This window comes from Phaethon lepturus, unplaced genomic scaffold (genome assembly GCF_000687285.1).
Source record: "Phaethon lepturus isolate BGI_N335 unplaced genomic scaffold, ASM68728v1 scaffold54140, whole genome shotgun sequence".
Classification (NCBI taxonomy): domain Eukaryota; kingdom Metazoa; phylum Chordata; class Aves; order Phaethontiformes; family Phaethontidae; genus Phaethon; species Phaethon lepturus.
The window spans coordinates 1-17,712 of record NW_010515176.1 but is presented as its reverse complement, the minus strand read 5'-3'; the positions used below and the strand labels follow the sequence as shown (position 1 = coordinate 17,712).

The following is a 17,712-nucleotide window of genomic DNA, read 5'->3' as shown; positions in this document are numbered from 1 at the left end:
GCCATGCAAACCCAATACAGCCTTAAAATTAAGATGTCTTGTTCAGGAGCACAGAGGAAATACAAAACTGGTATAAAGAAAGTGTTAAGAAAGTATGAACTCATCCAAAAGTTCATTCAGAAATTATAATGTAAAAGAAGTGTCTTTTCTTCAGTTTAACGTTTATCCTTGTGTTTTGTTTAGATGCTGCCATTGTTATATCTTTTTGCGGTATCTCCTTTTCAACGGTTGATTATCAGATATCATTACGAAAATCTCTGCCTGATAAAGATGAATTTCGTGTGCTTCCCAAGTTAGTGTATCTCTTCTATAAACTGCTTACCATCACTTCTTGGCTACTCAGTGTTTCACTGATCACTTTACTAAGTGTTAGAAGTTCTGTAATTCTGCTGATATTTCTTTGGATCTGTGGCTTCACCTGGACTTTGAAACAACATACGACATTCTGCAAATCTAAGAAGATGGAATATCTGTACAGAACTGTTGTTGGAATCATTCTAATTTTTACCTTTTTTAACATAAAAGGGAGAAAAACTAAAGTTTGCATTTCTATTTATTATGCTACTCACACTGTTGTAACTCTAGGTATCTTGATTGTCTATATGTTTTGGAAACCTACCATTATCAAGGAAATACATTTTACAATTGTGAGCATCCTAACTACTCTTAGTCTGGTGTTAGGTATTATTTTTCTTGTTGTTTATTATAGGCATTTTCATCCCACTGCTTATTGCAGACCACAGGCATGTTCAGATGAAATTGATGGAGAGGCAGGACAAAAAGTTGCAGTGAAAACTGGTAGATTTCAAAATTTCATAATGCAATGAACAGTATAGTTTTTCCATGCAGACTTCAAAGCAAATACTTGCTGAACAGTCTGTTTTTCTGTCATTGTTTCTTGTGTATCATCACTGAATGGTGCATAATGGAACAGAGTTATTGGCTCTGAATAGCTATTGTTTTCTGTGATGCTGTACAAAGCTTTTTTAACATGAATATTTATGTACTGGTCAAAGTTATTTTTGAAAAAAAAAACAATTTAATCTATCCATCCAACACAATCCACTGTTTTAGTTTTTAGCAATGCAAATAAAACATTGGAAAAGCTAAAAGTTAATTAAATGAAAGCTAGCATCAAAAACATTCTATTAATTTATGTTGATGTGTTAAAAACAAGGCTTGCTTTTCTTTTCTTGCTGGAAGGAGAGAGGAGTGCATTTGAAATAACTGAGGGCAGTGATCACTTATCTGCTTCTCCCCATTAGGGTAAGAGCTGCAGTTGTTCTTTAGATGAGCATAGCTACAAATCCTACTGCCTTCTCCCTAAATATCCCCTGAAGAGGAATAGTTTTGATTTACGGCTCAATCACTGTCTTGCTACAAGGAAATTTGGGGAGATATTTTAAAGCATTTTATCTTCTAGGTGTTTTAATGACTCCTTTGTTGGTTTTGTTCTGCTAATCTTTCACACAACCTTCCGTATTTAGGGGTGATGCCAGCTTGTTGTTCTGGAATTGTAATAGCAGCCTGAGTGATTTATGGATGGCAACAGGAGTCTTACATATAAAAGAAGAACTATATTCCTTGAAAATTTCCTCTCTGAGCTCTAAGATATGATACTTTAAATGCTGGTTTCCACTGAAATAGGAGGCTATGCAAGGTATGCAGTGGTGCAGCTTCTTTTGTCTTCATCGCTGGAGAAAAGAGAAGCAACCGATTTGATGCATTGCACTCACAGGGGCTGGGAAATAATGGAAAAAGCAGCTTGTCCATCAATATATTTTTGCAGAAGGCAGAGTGAAATTAGACAACATTTAAGTCCTGTGTTCAAATGCTAAAAAAATCAACAACAAAGGAAATAGTCGATAGCCACAGCTTCTTCAGAAATAAAATCTAAGGGGAAGTCTTTCAGAGCTGCTATGTTTTAAGTTTGAAAGATGAAATCTGGGGCACTCTCTCTCCCCTCCTTTCCCCTTCCAATAATTCACATTTGGAGTTAGAGTAGCCACAGGCAAAGGGAGGAAACAGGGTTTGAGAAAAGAGACTAGAGATAAGAAAAACTGATAAACTTTGCCAGGAAACAGATCTGTTAGCATTATTGATTGACAGCAAACATCCCTGAAACTTTGTGGGAAGGGCTGATGCTTTGATTGATAATTAGGGTGTTGAAGAGCTGTGTCTTGCACCTTTTGTGTCAAGTCTATGGACTGCAGACTGCCTTTTTTGTGTTACCCTTCCAGCCTTAGCAGAGCTCAGGGAAGTTTCTAAATGTGTTTCTTTCCTGTTCCATTTCCATAGTTCTCTTTGCCAGGCCTACCACTTACATCTCCTTAATCCTATTCAAGGAAATAAATTTCTAGGTGCATAGCGTGGACTGAACCGTCTGCCTTTCTGAGGATACACATGATAAAGCGGTGTAGTAAGAAGAGTTTACTTCTAAAATCCCTCATTTCCACTTAAGGGTAACTCGAATGTAGGTCCAGAAGTTAAGACATAAAAAAGGCCAATCCATGAGACTTAAGCAATAGTTTTCCTAAAATAAATATATAAAACAGTATCTTCACTTCTCTCTACTCTGGGAAAGAGATTTGTTTGCCCTGGAACGGCTGCTTAGGTAAGAGAAAAAGCCTAAGGCTCCATCCATCCTTCATGCACCATGATTGCCCTGTGATCTCCTTTATCTACAGAGCATTTATTACTGGTGATGGTGCCCCTGGCAGCAAAATGCTTGCCTGGCTTCAGGCTGAATGTGCTCTTATTTTGCTATGAAAAAATAGGATCCTAAATAGCGAAGGCTATCCCTGTATTGCTTCACATGCTTTTATTGCTTGCTCATTTGAAATCCTAAGAAGGGGCTAGGGTAAGGCAGGGTGGCAAAGGGAGAATGTTATCTCTATCGTGCAGAAAATTACAAAATTTTGCCTAACCATTATTTGGAAGAAGACCTCAAATTCTGTACGTTATTTGAGAAGCAGATCTCTGGGGAAATATGAGCTTCTGAGAAGTCCTAGTGTGGGAGCTCCAGCCCTGGGGCCTCCAGGTTGTCTGCTGGCTGCCAGATGCCAGAAATCTGGAGCCTGAGTTGCTCTGGAGGAAGGTTAGTTTCTGGTGAAACAAAAAAAAATTGTCTTGGTGATTTTTTTTCCTTTCAGTGAACTGACAAATTCCAAATAAAAATATTTCATTGCCAACTCTCTGGCCAACTCCTAATACTCATTTTATTTCATGGAGGAAAAGCTGAATATTGTGCTGCCTTCTGTTGTTCTCCTGATGTCTCCTCATTCCCTCTTCTGTGCCACTGAATTTGAGCTGGTAAGAAAGGCACCCAGATGGCTATTTATATCACACTAATACAGATACACACCAAACACAATTATTTGTGTTTCAATCCCTATTTTATGCTTGTACATCCTAGTGGATATAAATTTAGCTGTATCCTAAAACTGGGAAATGATCCTTTGGGAAATCATGCAGATTCTTTTCATAAAGCTTAAACAGATCTTCAGTATCCTTCCACAGAGCCTGTAAATGTCTCCATTTGCTGTCATCAGTCAGACGGCCTCAAGAGATAGGAGTTCCTGTTAGCTTTTCCCCCTGTAGACTTGTATTTATTTAGTTTCAACTTTAACATCATCCTTCTCTTCTTGACCTTGAGTTCAAGATTTTCACTTGATTCCCTTCATTTTCATAGTTATGAAAATGGCTCCTAATTAATTTGGTCATTCTAACTCAGAATCATTGTAGCAGGGAGGACAAGGAAGCACGTGAATTGATTCTAGACACACTTCATATCATCAGTGACCATTTCAGACAAAACAAGCAAAGTCCCACTTCATCTAGGTGTAATGTTCAAACAATAGACTCCATACATATCCTTTCTGTTCCCCAACTATGCTTAAAGTTCAGCTGCCACTCAGTTCATGCATCGTGCCTGACCTTGTCATTTTAATCTAACTGCAAATTGAAAACAAATGTTTTTTTTCTTTTTTGTTAAGTATGTCCATTACATCTTACAAGAAGTATTTTAATAAGTTAAATAAAAATAATAAACAATTTCTTCCTGTTTTGACTACTGTCAGACCTGGGTAAGAGGGACAACATTCAACAGAATTGTTTTAATTATCCTACTAATATTCAACGTGCCATTTGATGGCATTGGTGAGCTCACCTGATGTACCACAGATAGCACTGATTTATGAAGCCATAATTTGGTTTCCAATAAACATTTGTCAAAATAATGTATTCATTCAAACCAAAGCCTTCTTTATTTATTCATATAAAAGAGCACTTAACTTTCAACAAAGAATTGCCTGCCATCAAAAACACTCCATAAACAGGGGAAATTTATGAAGACACAGTGCCAGAGGGTGATCGGTGGAAGACTAAAGTTCATTTTAACCCTTCAAAGTACTGAGTTCCACCTCGTGCTTGTTACTGGTACTATACATATTTCTTTCTAAAGCCCCAAGCCCAAACATTAACGTTTGTATATTTAGACATTAAAGTACCTGTTCTTTTTTCTACCATAAAGTCTTACATCTCAAAGATGGTTTCAAAACTAAGATCTCTCATTTTTATTATGCAGTATAGAAGCATGCACACAGCTCAATGGTAGCTAGTTTTAGGCTTACCTACATTCTGCCCACAATTTTTACCATGTATATATTCTTCCAAAAAAAAAAAAAAAGCTTCAGGAGGTTAAAGCGACTTATCTTGTCTGAACCTGAGGCAATACATGTACTTGCCATTCATTCCAGCGGAAGAATTTTCCAGTTTTACCTCTTGGTGCTCTTCTCTACTTCCCAGCATTTTAGTTTCATTTTACAGATTTTTAATAGAAGACTAGCAAAGTAGATGGGCTGTACAATCAACATTTGAATGAAGTGCAGAGGATCTCCTGGAATCCATCTTCACCAGAAACTTTTCTTCTTTTACTTCTGGTTAGCTAATATATAACAAATACAAGTCACAGTGAAGTCCCACATTCATTAACTTAGTGAAATGTAGGCCTTGGTGGGATAGGGAGTTATGCTTCAACCTTACCTTAGCCTGCTAACACCTGTTGAAACTACAAACTGCACTGGCCTTCCTATGATTGTATGTTGGTTTCCATATATGCTTCTACTTTTAGCATACATTTTAGCATGGTGGTGGAGTCGCCATCTCTGGAAGTGTTCAAAAAATGTGTGGATGTGGCGCTTCAAGACATGGTTTAGGGAACATGGTGGTGCTGGATTAATGGTTGGACTTGATGATCTTGAAGGTCCTTTCCAACCTCAGTGATTCTGTGATTCTGTGATTCTGTGATACTGTTTTTATTTCTGACAGTGAACACAGCTGTAAATACTAGAGCAGAATGAGAAAGGATAAGAAAGATTTTAAGTGCACATCCATGCTTCAGAAACTCTAGCTTAAATGATTTTGCTAATCTCAATACAAAATCTTCATCATTATTACCATTATTGTTACCACCACTGGCACTTTGTCCAGGTGTCTATGACAGTACTTAGAAGAATATATATATATATGTTGCAGCCAGAGTGCAGCAAACAGTTGGTAGTAAAGTTCTGTCATGCTTTGTCTGCTCAGCACTCATAAATGATATTAAGTCTCTCTGATTAAGCACAAGTATTTTTCAATGTGAGTCTACAAACCTCTTGGAAAAAGAGACGGTTACTCATTTGGTTCTGTGGGGAGTAGGTCAACTGCTGAAAATCAAGGGCTAAATGTCCCTGGACAGTTCCTGGCTGCTGTGAGAAAGTAAATGACAAAGCTACATGTTTGAAGGTCTCTTGCAAAGGTGAAGGTGTGAAGATGGAGAGGAAGGTTGAGCGAATAGAGACAGTGGGAGCTGATGTTTTTCAGCTGTTTTCTACATAGCATACTCCCACATTCAGTCAAACTTGAAGTGTATTATACTGTAGTAGAGCAGAAAGGGACCTGAAACGGAATTTTGTAGTTTGTCCTACAACAGGACCACTGTGCTTGTGCTGTTCCTGGCAGTTTTCTAACTGGTTCTGAAAAACACAATGTCCCAGGTAATCTCCCCCAGATTTAGTCTGTCTAGTCTGGTCTGTCAGAGGGCTCCTACATCCAGCCTCTTTACTGGAGTCTGAGCCCCTTTTTGTCCTCCCTGCCTTGCAGAGGAGATGGTTTCCTTCTGTGAAGCAGTATTTTACGTATTTGAAGATCATTACCATGTTCTCAGACTTAGTTCTGAGTGCCAAAATGAAACCACTTAATCATGTATGTCTTGTCTCCTAGACTGATGATCTGCCCTGCTGCTTTCTCTTCCAGTTGACCATGTCCTCCTTGCAATGCAGGACCACTATCTTTAAGCAGTACTCTAGCTACTGCCGAATGTATCAGATGGATTACTTCTCATGTCCGTTTTTGTGCCGAAGCATTATCACTATTTGGGTGTTTGGTTTTCACTGTGAGATGAAGTTCAGCTCTTGCTTTCTTTAGGGTCTGGCTTCCTTCACACAGATTTCTTTCCATGAATATTCAGCCCATGGTCTAGAAAACAGCTTCTTCTCTTCAATGGCAAATGTTTAGTCATCAGAATTCAGCTGGGTCTTCACATAAAAGTTTGAGAGACTTCAGGAAAACATCATTATAATTCTGCTATGCCTATATTTGGGGTTTTCCAAAATTATGTCCTACATGAAGATGTGCATCTTTAGTGAACATTGCATTATTCAACTGACAAGAACTGCATTTGCCTCATGGAAGTTACGCTGTGTGGCGACCACTGCCATGACAGAGACTGCGTGCTGTTGATAGTTTTGTAAACCATCAGGTCTTTGTTACACAGTTTGCATTGAATGAAAAGGCAGAGTGAGAAGGAAGAGTATTTTTGTAATCTGGGCTCTGGAAAATGGTGCAATAGATACAACAATGCAGAAAGATTACATACTACAGGTCTCTCCCAAGCTGTTTCGGGCTGTGTTTTGCTGGGCTATAGTAATTCATAAAGTTAGATGTAGAAGGATAAACCTTAGTCCCCTGTCAGTTGCTTTTGTCAGCACTCCAAAGCAGCAGAAGAGTAGCTCGTATAGCTCTGTGCTGGTTTGCCAGTCACTAGTTTATGGCGGCATTATCTGAGTGGTGTTGGTACCCTTACTTGTAAGTTGGTAATCTCAGTTTTCTGCCTTACATAACTAATTCAAATTAGATGTTAAGTTGCATAGGGTCCTCTACAATTAACAGAGAAGAAGAAAAGCCCCACACCCAGAGGACTGTCATCCTGTCTACCCTGCCAACTATTTAGGATGTGATGAATCTTCCTTTAGTGGTGCCCTTTCCCATTGACTACAGAAGGAACGTCAACAGCATGCAGTTTAGGTAAGCAAAAATCAGGTAATATAACTCACCCCTTTTGCACAGTAAATTCTATCACATGTAGCAGAAACCCAGTAAATTGTCAGCAAGAATATTTATTCACAACATCTACATAGGGAGCATAGGGATATTAGTTGGCTATTTATTTAAACCATTGAAAAGCTAAAAATTGAATGGTGGGAATGCATCTTTTCTCCTATAGACATGGACTTCCCTGAGATGCTGAGATCCTTTGAATCTCATTTGCTTCTTCTGCATAATGGCTTACATTTAGCATTACAGACTGCCTTGTGAAAGCCTTTGGACCATTACTGAACAGCATGTTGAAATAAGCAACCTTCCTCTGGAACTCAGTATTAATGTCTTCAGTGTAGTAAGCAACCATCTCAAATATTTTAAAGTTAAATTCATAGCAACTTTTATTAAGTTTTGCCTAGGTGCAAATTGCTGATATGACCCTATAATGTTTTCTCACTTGAGAAGAAAAGTGGAAGGAACTTACCCCTGATGAATTCTCCCTGGATTCTCTACCATGGCATCGGCTACATGATCTTAACTGAGTGTGACCTTATAGTCTGCAAAGCTGAATGGCACAGTTACATAAACACAAAGGAAAACAGGCTGGGCCACATAATATGGGAGAAGTCCCTTATAAACAACTTCTTAAATGACACTATGAAAATTTGCATAGGGTAATGAGCTTGTGCTTTGGCAAACAGTTCTGGTAATCAGCAGCTTTTTAAAAAAGCGTAATATAAGCAAAGTTATTTTTCAAGATGTGTGTTCATTTCTACTGTGTTCTGTTAAACAGTCTGGGGAATTTTATAAAAAGAAATAAGCATGGCAGTTTGAAACAAGAATGACTATTGTGTTAAAAAAATGAATATAAAATTATAATTAGTGATTTAATGTCTATAATTATAATCAGACTTGAACAACAATTGTAGCTATCAGTAACTAATTTATGCCTTTCTTTGGAAAAAAACCCCCACACAAACACCCAAAAAGCCTTCTCTCACTTATGATCTCCCAACCAAAGAAATAATATTTACATGTATGTATTTAGAAGTATAATTAAAGCAGTTGGGTGTGGCCTTCCTCAGTCAGAAAGAAAAACAAAGCACAAGGGTTTTTTTTGCTAACGAGGGACTGTGCGTGGGAGAATAGCAACTAATAACTTGCAGGCCTTGTCATGGGCAATAGTTGCTTTCACCACACCAAAACGGGCTGGACCTCTGGGGCTCAGCAGTTAAACTCCGCATGTAAGATGGGTGGCCTCTTGTTTGCTGGTTAATGACTACTTATTCTTGGGTGTTTTGAGAAAGGATGGAGTGAGTTTTCAGCTCAACCACTTAGAAAGAAAGCAACAGAATTCCACTGAAATACTAAGTCATCTTCCAGCTTCCATTTATCAGTAAAATGTACAAATGGGTGACTGTCAAAGCAATGATTTATTTGCTGCTTACAGAAGTCCCAACAATATTGTGTCAGTGGTATCTTATGTATGTGTCAGACAGCCGTACACTGAGCCAAGAATGTTACATGGTCTAAAACCTCCACCTGAGTTTTTATTTTAATCACAGGGTTTTCTCAGCACTAGTTTAGAGAGAATCTGTGATTACTGATACAGTTTACCAAAGCTGATCTCGGGAAGTTGATGGGTGTTGCTCAGGGGAATAAACTGATCAATTCAACATGGTACCATGCTAAAAAATGCCCATTTCATAAATTTTAGAAGATTGGATTCTCCTAATGCTTACTGAGCTCTAGAAGCAGCTTCTATCATCTGGCAGCCAGAGCACAGCTTGAGAAGACAGCACATACAACAACCATCTTCTGTCACGGTACCTCTTGAAATCACAAGCAATTAGAAAATAATTTCAGAAGAGACTTGCCCATACCTTGTCCGTCTCACTCCTTCATTTTCCATGAAGGCCTGTCTGGTGGTGCTTCAGGAGTTAGCTCTGCTGCTGCTGTTCACTGATAAGCACCTTTGCATGATGCCCCAGCAGCCTATGCATGGGGAAGGTCAAATGGCAACAGGATTTTGGATACAACTTAAGTGGGACTAAGGTGTGGGGGAGAGAGGAAGAAGAGGAGGGTTAGTCCCTGGCCTGTTCCAGCATAGAGCCCCTTTTTCAGCTCAGTCTCCACTAGTCCCCAGTGTGTACCCTTGGAAAGTACCTCCTGCATAGGAGGAAAGGGGCAGAGCCTGCCTGTACAGCCAGAGAATCACCTTGAAGAGAGGCTCCTCTGCTGCACGTCACCCCTGCCTCTGATCTAAAGATCATTTGAGCATAATTTGAGAAGACAGCACATACAACATCCATCTTCTATCATGGTATATGTATATACCATGATATACATGCATAGTTCCCTTGCTTCTGCAGGCCTGATTATTGTACATGCATAGACTACTTTTCTACATCTTTTTCTTTTGTGTCAGTGTCCCATCCACACATTAGGATGCCATGCAGCTTCTCCTTTTCTTTCAGATGAGAGATGTTGTATAGTCTACCTCTCTCCATACCAGAGGCCCTGTAACACCTTATCCAAGAACTTTTATACAGTGTCTTTTCCACCCATCCTTCCTAAGGCAGTCCACTGATCTTCCATGTCAGCCTTTTTACTGCTTCTGTGCATCCATCCTCATTTTCCCAGGTCTCGTGCTTCTCCTTCACGCTTTTATATGCTTTCCTCGATCCTCCAATGCCTACGTCAATGCCATTGCTGTACTTGCCACCCTGACAGAATTTTGTTACCCATTTATGACGACTTCTCTTTATGTCCAGCTGTGTCACAATTACAGAACAGTTGAGGTTGGAATGAACATCTGGAAGTCATCTGATCCATCCCTCCTGCTCAAGCAGGGCCACCTAGAGCCAGCTGGGGTGTTAGTAAGATGAGATAAGACAACATACTATGTTGGAACCTGCTAGTTAGTTTTCCTGACCATTCTTTGATCTAGAATTAATTGAAAATGTGTTTGAATTTGTGGCTTATCTGAACAGAAGTAAAGGTCTTCATTTGCCCTTTCACCTTCTTTCATATCCATCCAAATTCCTCCCAGTTAGAAGAGGTTGTCCTCTGTCATCTGAACTTCAGGGAACAGTCAGCTGTGATGTTCAGAAGTTAGTATGCTACATCCAAACAGACAGAAGTGGTGTCAAGTCATCTGCAAGTCAAACAAGACAAAAATAGGAACATTTAAAAAGTCCTAATTTTGACAGTGATAATCTTGAAAGGGTACTGGCAAGAAGTGAAGAGGAAATATATTCAGACATCATCATGTTTTCCAAGCCAGGAACATTGCTGTATGTTGCAGTTGTAACAGGATTGCATTTGGGGAATTTCTGTAACTATAGAAAAGCAGCAAAAATAGTTGGGGGGAAAAAAAATCCTATCACTTAATATCTTAAGTAACCAGGGAAAATAAGGTAAGAAATGCAATTCTATAGTTCATTATTGCCAGAGTTTATCACATGATAAGTAGTTATAATTTGGAATTTTGGGATAAGAGAACCTGAAAAAGGAAGCATACCTTGAAAAGCCCCCAGATCCTGAAATAGTATTGCGACCCATGAACAGGGCACAGTAATTAGTGTTTCTAGGTAAAATTGGGAAACATAACCTGGACCCAATTGCCAGAAAGAGCTGTAGCTTTTACAATGTTTTCGAAACATAAATAATGATAGAAAAGCCTGATGTAGTCTTCCTCATTTACATGGTTTGTGAAAAACCTCAGCCTACCTGTTGTTCCAATACCACAGGACCTTTCCTAAGATTGCCATTCCCGTGATACTAACAAAAATAGCAAGACACACCACAAAATACTCATATATATAATGAAAACAGATGGTTGTTGCTGTGCTGGGTGGGGCAGTATTGTTTACTGTGTAAGCAACCATAAGAGTGGGGGCTGCTTTTCATTTTCCTAATCCTTCCTTGATATCCTTGGTTTATTGCCTACCAACTAATCTACTTCATGCATAAACTATTAATCAGCAGTTCTAGCATTCATTATGCAGTTGATTGTCTTTATCTAGGCACTATTTTCATTTGGAAAACAGTTTCCATCAGAAACACATACTTAGCAGAATTACTAAAAAGACTTTGCAATCTTTCAAACAGGCATCAGGGCACGGTATGATGACTTCCTTGCATGGTAATAATGTCAGAAGTTCAGTTTGTGAAGAAAGCATTCTCTGTTTTGGAGATTTAGTTGCCCAAGTGATTAAAGAAAGGAATGTAATACAGGGAGAAAAAGAATTTCACAGACTAGATTTTTTTAGCAACTATTTGTATCACTCCATTCTACTCCCTACTCCCCCTCTAACTGTCAAGGTTTTCTTTTACTCTTGGCTTACAAAGATGGGAGGTTGACAATGCCAGGGGTAGAATTTCTCTTAATCCACAAAAGTTTGCAACACAGGTAATGGCATGTTTTCAACCCACCCTGTCCTATCAAGCCAGGCTCTTCATTTAACCAGTGTCAGCCTGAAAACGGTCAGGCAGTAGGAATATGAATGTTACATTTTTTTAGAAAAGTTACCATGTGGAAAAAGTGTCATCAGTGTTACTTATGTCAGGTAGAGTATGTGGTAAGGAATTGTTAGCTTCCTTTGGTTTGATTGTGTGGTTAAATTGCCCCAGTTACCCCAGACAAGAACTTCAGTGGACCTAACAAGTAGCCAGAGAAGTTCTAATGAGATACTCAACTCATGGGCTTGAGCCCATCCGTAGCTAAGCACTGAATGTTAGACACATAAATACAGGCTGAGGGGTTTGGATTTACCTGAAGAATTAGAATTACTCTAGGATTATATAGGAATAACTGGATTATTACAAAAGAGTATTTCCATTCCCTATTATGCAAGACTTGGTCCATCACATCAAGGGTTGATCAGCTGTTTGACTGAATGGGATAATAAGATATTTCAGATATTAAGATATTTCAGTTTAAGCAAGTTGTTTAAAATTCCTTTTGATAGTGAATAAATCACCTGCCTTGGTAGATGAACTGTAGGTCTGGCCTCTCTTTAAGCCAGAAGAGCTGCACTTGAACTCCAAACTGACATAACATTTTGTTTCTCAACACTTTTGTGAAAGGGATTGTTTTTGCAGCAATATTATGCCATTCTACAACTCCACAACATGCTGTATGCAGTTCTTGTTTCCCCATATGCTGTTCTTATTTCCCCATCTCAGTAAAAGAATATAGTATGATTACAAAAGATACCTATAGGTAGACAAGCGTGATCAAAGCTATTTCACAACTTTCACAGAAAAGAACAAATTATAGCAAAACTCTTCAGACTAGTGTGAACTGAAAGGTGATATTCTACAGGTCTACAAAATTGCTATTGACACAGAAAAGGAAAGCAAATAGGGAGTGATTATTATCTGTTGTGATATGAGAAGGGAACATCAAATAAAACTTATGTGTCGATTTCAAAACAAAAGGAGAGACTTTTGTATGCTACGAAAGCTCTTGCCATAGAAAGTAGTGGATGTTAAGAGATTGTGCAAATTTACTCAGTCACTGCGGGGGGGAAACCCACAACAACCCCTCCCGCAACATACAGAGGTATTCTCTTTGAGGTCTAGAAAATATAGAGAGTTTTGTCATGAGCTTGTCACAATTCCTCTCCACCAGTCTAAAAGACCCTTATTTCCAGTCAAGTGCAATCATAGGGGATGGAAGAACAGGGCCTGGAGATGGAGTACTGCCACTGGTAGTGGGTTTTTTCGTATAATGCAGCTATTGGAACTTATCATCCAGAACCTTTGATACGCTGTTAGTGACGCAGTGACAGGAAACTTTATATGCAGAGCGGCACACCGTAGTAAGCACCCAGTTCTAACTTGTTAATGATTACTTTAAACTTCTAATAAGAATGGATTACTATCAGCATACTAGCAACATTAAGGACAGATAAGATGTGTAACCACCTACTGCACTGTCAGCGTAAAAATGACAAAACACGAAACAAGTGGGAAACAGTGGTTTGAACACTGCAGTTCCAATTGCTGAACTGACACTGCTGTATCTGACTTTCTTGGTATCATATTAGGGAAACAAAAATTAAAGAGAGAAGCAGAGGAGCAATGATGACTACTCTTGCTCTTCCTAGAAAACAGGCCATAGTTGTCATTTGTTACCTGTGTAACTTCATCTCATGGCATGTTATATTAACGTCTACATCTCACGGGCAGTTACATTAATGGTGAGTGGAGAAGTGATATAAGTGGTACCTCTTCTGCCCTTCATGAAGGCTCAAGTCTTCCTTTTTCTGTAGTATCCTCTGTAACAACAACTGTGTTAGTCAGATTCCACTGTCCTCCATCCTCTGTTGTTACACCAGAAGCAGTGCCCTTTTCTCTTCAGGTTATTCTCTAGGCTTATTTTAGAGTAGGTTCTTACAACTTTGACAAATAGCACAACTACATTAGAGCATGCTACAAGCCCTGCTCTAATATGATTTCTCCCTTAACACCACTTACTGCGTTTAGGAAAAAAAAAAGAACGCTCCTGCTCCTATCTGCCAGTCATTCGGAACAGGAATCTCTCTTGAGTTCATGGTAACGAGTTGGGTCAAACTTCTGTTGGGAGCAAGTTGCCACCATTCATCTTGTGGTGTGTTTTTAAGGCACTTTTTTGAACTGAACAGCGCTCTGTTCAAACCCCGCTATCACAACTATTCCCAGGAGATAACACAGGAGTTCTGTATTTGGTTTCTTCTCTAAACTATGCTCCTTCCTATATTGACACCAAATACGAGCTAGAATATACAGGTGTTTATGAGAGTACTGGTTATACGTTTTCTAAGGTGACTTGGAGGAGCTGAACAAAAAATCCTTTGATTAATAAATTAAATGTTGGTCTGGTGTACATAAAATAAACAAAGGAAAGACATAAGCCGTGGGGACTGGGGCTGTCAATGCAGAAATACTACCTCACCTTTGGCAGAACTCTACCTAAAAAGGTTTCCTTAAAGTGAAGCAAAGTCTTTTATGGGTGCATAAAAGTGAGTGTTTTCAGAGCACTAACATGCATATGCATGAAGAAGGCAGGCAGGTTTAGGGCAATGTATACATAGGAACAGAGTGCAACCATCCAAATGCAGGCATACCTCATGGAGTGGTGGGGCTAACACCACTCACTAGGTAATCAGGTCATTTAAAAAGAAGTGTAGCTGGAAAAAAAAAAAAAAGAGGAGTATAATGCCCTAGGTTTGTAGTTCTTATCCTACAGGAATAATGGAGCACCTCTGCAGTCAATGACCAGCTCTCTGCTATATACTCTCATCCTTCCTCCCATGTTTGTTTTTAAACTTCTCTGAATAGAAAAACATACCAAATAAAGCTCTGACAAGGAACATGTTTGCCTGCTGATGTAGCCATTTATTGTAAAGTTTATTTATCTCCCCCAAACCTCTATATTTTCCTGGGGATAATTGCTTTGTTACAATGAGCTAAGACTTATTGCTCTAAGTAGGGACAGTGGCCAATAATATGACTTAATATATAAGATGAATTTGTTGTCATCAAAGGTTTCCATATAACAGTGACTTCACATCCCCTATATAGAACTTGTTGTCACTAGTCTAGCAGCAGCATACTAGAAGGATTTTATAATTTGCATTTCTCTTTAGAGTAATAGAAGACGTCACTGAGTGTATCAATAGCACAGTTCATGAAACAGTAACAAAACAGATCAAAAAAGAATTTAGAAATGTTTTCCTCTGTTTTCCTTCCTGAACACCAGATTCCTAATCTGCATGGTGTTTCCGCTCTCAGTGGCATCAGCTTCTACTGAGTGCTTAGGTTTTTTTGGGAACATTACTAGGGAGCAACAAGAGCATGGCTGGACCACAAGGATGGGCAAGCCAGGAGCTGAGCATGACCACAGTACAGACAGTGACCTTCCCTAACAAGCCACAGTTCTATAGTACCTGAAAAGGATCCTGTTGGTGATGATAGCTTCAAGTGACAGTCTCTGACAAGCCAAAAATAATGATTTAAAGTCCAGCCAGGGACACCAGTCAGGAACTCTGGAGACAGGAGCAGAAACAAGACTACTACCGAGGTCTGATGCCTACCCAGGAGATGAAGCTGGAAATAGGGATGGAGAAAAAGCTGGTCACCACACAGACCCACTATCTATTCAGGAAAACAATCCATGAAACAGGAAAGACCTAAGGTCACCCAGGGCTGAACTTAAATGGGGCTCCTGAGCCTATGGGCAGAACTTATGGTAGGGGTCCCAGGAGAGGCTGGTCAGTGCAATTGAAGCCAGTTTGTGCCGTCAGGGCCCTGGCAGACACCAGGGAAGCGTAACCAGTGGGAATGAGCTAAGCCAGTGCTTTTGATTTGGCAGCCTCTGGTTTGCACAGGAAGTCAGAGGGAGATTCCTCAGTCTCACTGACATCTCTGCCTAACTTGCAGTATTTATCTGCTCAAAACAAGCAGGTACACATTTAAACTTAGGAAAAAGTCAAGTTTTGAACCTACTGAGGTCAGTAATAAAACTCCCATTGATTTCAGTGGGGTCAAGACTTTGCTGTTTCTTTTCCTGAGCTGCTGTTTTGAAGTCCAACATGGTAATAAAAATAATTAGAGGAAGTGCCACAGACTCTCTTTTTCCAAGCCCTTTCTGGAAATCATGTGGATCCCTCCTATATCAGAGCATTTTATACTCCCTACTTTGACCCTTGTGTCAGACTAATGGCTTTCTGATTAAGAGTCAGATAAACCTGCTCCAGAGCACATCAATATCACTCTGTTTCGGCCGGAGGTCTGGGTCAGCGACGTGAGCATGAAATATGCCTTTCCTCCTGACCTGCTGATGGAAAAATGTTGTGCTACTGTAGGGCTTGCTGGTCTGAGTTAAAGACAGCCTAACAAATGAGCCAGGAGTGGGGTCCTTCCCGTGGTAATTCTTTATTCCCAAATTGTTTGACCATCTTTATCACAAACTTTTGCTGGCAATGCTTTTACCCCATCTCTTTCTGGACATGGATGAATACTACTAGTGTCTTCTTGTCATAGCCCTGGGGATTTGTGTTTAGTTTTTCTGCTTGAGAAGAATAAATAAACTGGGACAGTGTGACTAGTAACATGCCAAGAGTTTAAACACATGAAATACGTAGCTCGGTGCTTTCAATGTTTCTCTTCTCTGATGGTCATAATTGTACAGTGTTTAGTAAGTAATTAAGCCCCAAGATTATCCTCTGCTCTGCTTTCAGTGTCCCATGTACTCAGGCAGTCAGAAGTACGTGGCCACCCTTCCTGTAGCTAGGAACTATGGAACTGATACAATGAGTGGGATTTAGGTGCCTTCCTAAATTTAGCAGTGAACGTGTATGTGCACTAGCTGTCTAGTCCATCCACTTCGAGCTCCATAGGGAGCTGTTCAACTGACTATCCAGTACAGATGGGATTCAGTTGCCTAATCATGTATGTCTAGTGACCTTTTTGATGACCCAGGATATTTCACTTGGCAACTTTACTGCTATTGAAGGGCAAAGATTTTCTCTAGGTCTTGTACCCACACTCCCCTGGTTCTGTCCCAAGTATCTTTGAGCATCTCAAACAGCTCTAGACCTCTCTCTTTAGGAGAGCAAATGCCTCTTTTGTTTATTTATCTTAGGATAAAGTGAATTTCTCTCTTGGCTTCATTGATGGTATTGACTAGGTCTCCATTGATTTCTCTGGAAGTTTAAGATGAGCTTGGCTCATAGCAGACACTTAAATTATGGTGACTTTCTATCTGAAATGCACTCCTTCTGCCCCTACATAAGAGGTCCTGAATTTTCAGGATCACAATTAGCATTTCTCAAGATGCCCTGGTTTATGGACTCCATATTTGGGTCATTTTGCCCTGCTAATCACAGTATATAGTGGTGCTGGTGTTCCCACATGGGGCCTTAAAAGGGATTTTAGTTGTGGAGGAACTTTCACTGACAAGACACAATAGATATCTATTTTATATCTTGTGAGTTTTCCTTTAAAACAAACTTACTGATCCAAGAGGTTTTGTTCATGCATTTGGCATCTTACTCAATAGAAGCCTTTGGCAGACCTGTGCCACAGAAGAAAATATTTTTTTGTAATTGGGAGTATCTGTTAATTCAATCATTACCTTTGCTTATAAATGCCAAAATCTCACTGAGCCTTAATTTCACCAGAAGACCTTTCTACTATCATATATTATGATATTAATAGTATCTAATATAATATTATTCATATTATACACAGTATTTTGCACTGTCTTCACAGTGGCAGCCTTATGATAATATACATTATTACTCCTTTGAAGTTCACAGAATCACAGATTCACAGAATGATTAAGGTTGGAAAAGACCT

General features: G+C 39.4%; 1 protein-coding gene across 1 annotated transcript; it reads left to right on the top strand.

Annotated features, from left to right (window-relative positions):
- Nucleotides 1-183: 183 nt before the first annotated feature.
- XKR9 (XK, Kell blood group complex subunit-related family, member 9) lies at nt 184-827 on the top strand (the record flags this gene model as incomplete). The annotated part of the gene is made up of 1 exon (XM_010295197.1): nt 184-827. A coding segment is annotated over one exon (644 nt), but the record flags the coding sequence as incomplete, so codon positions are not given.
- Between the last annotated feature and the right edge of the window lie 16,885 nt (nt 828-17,712).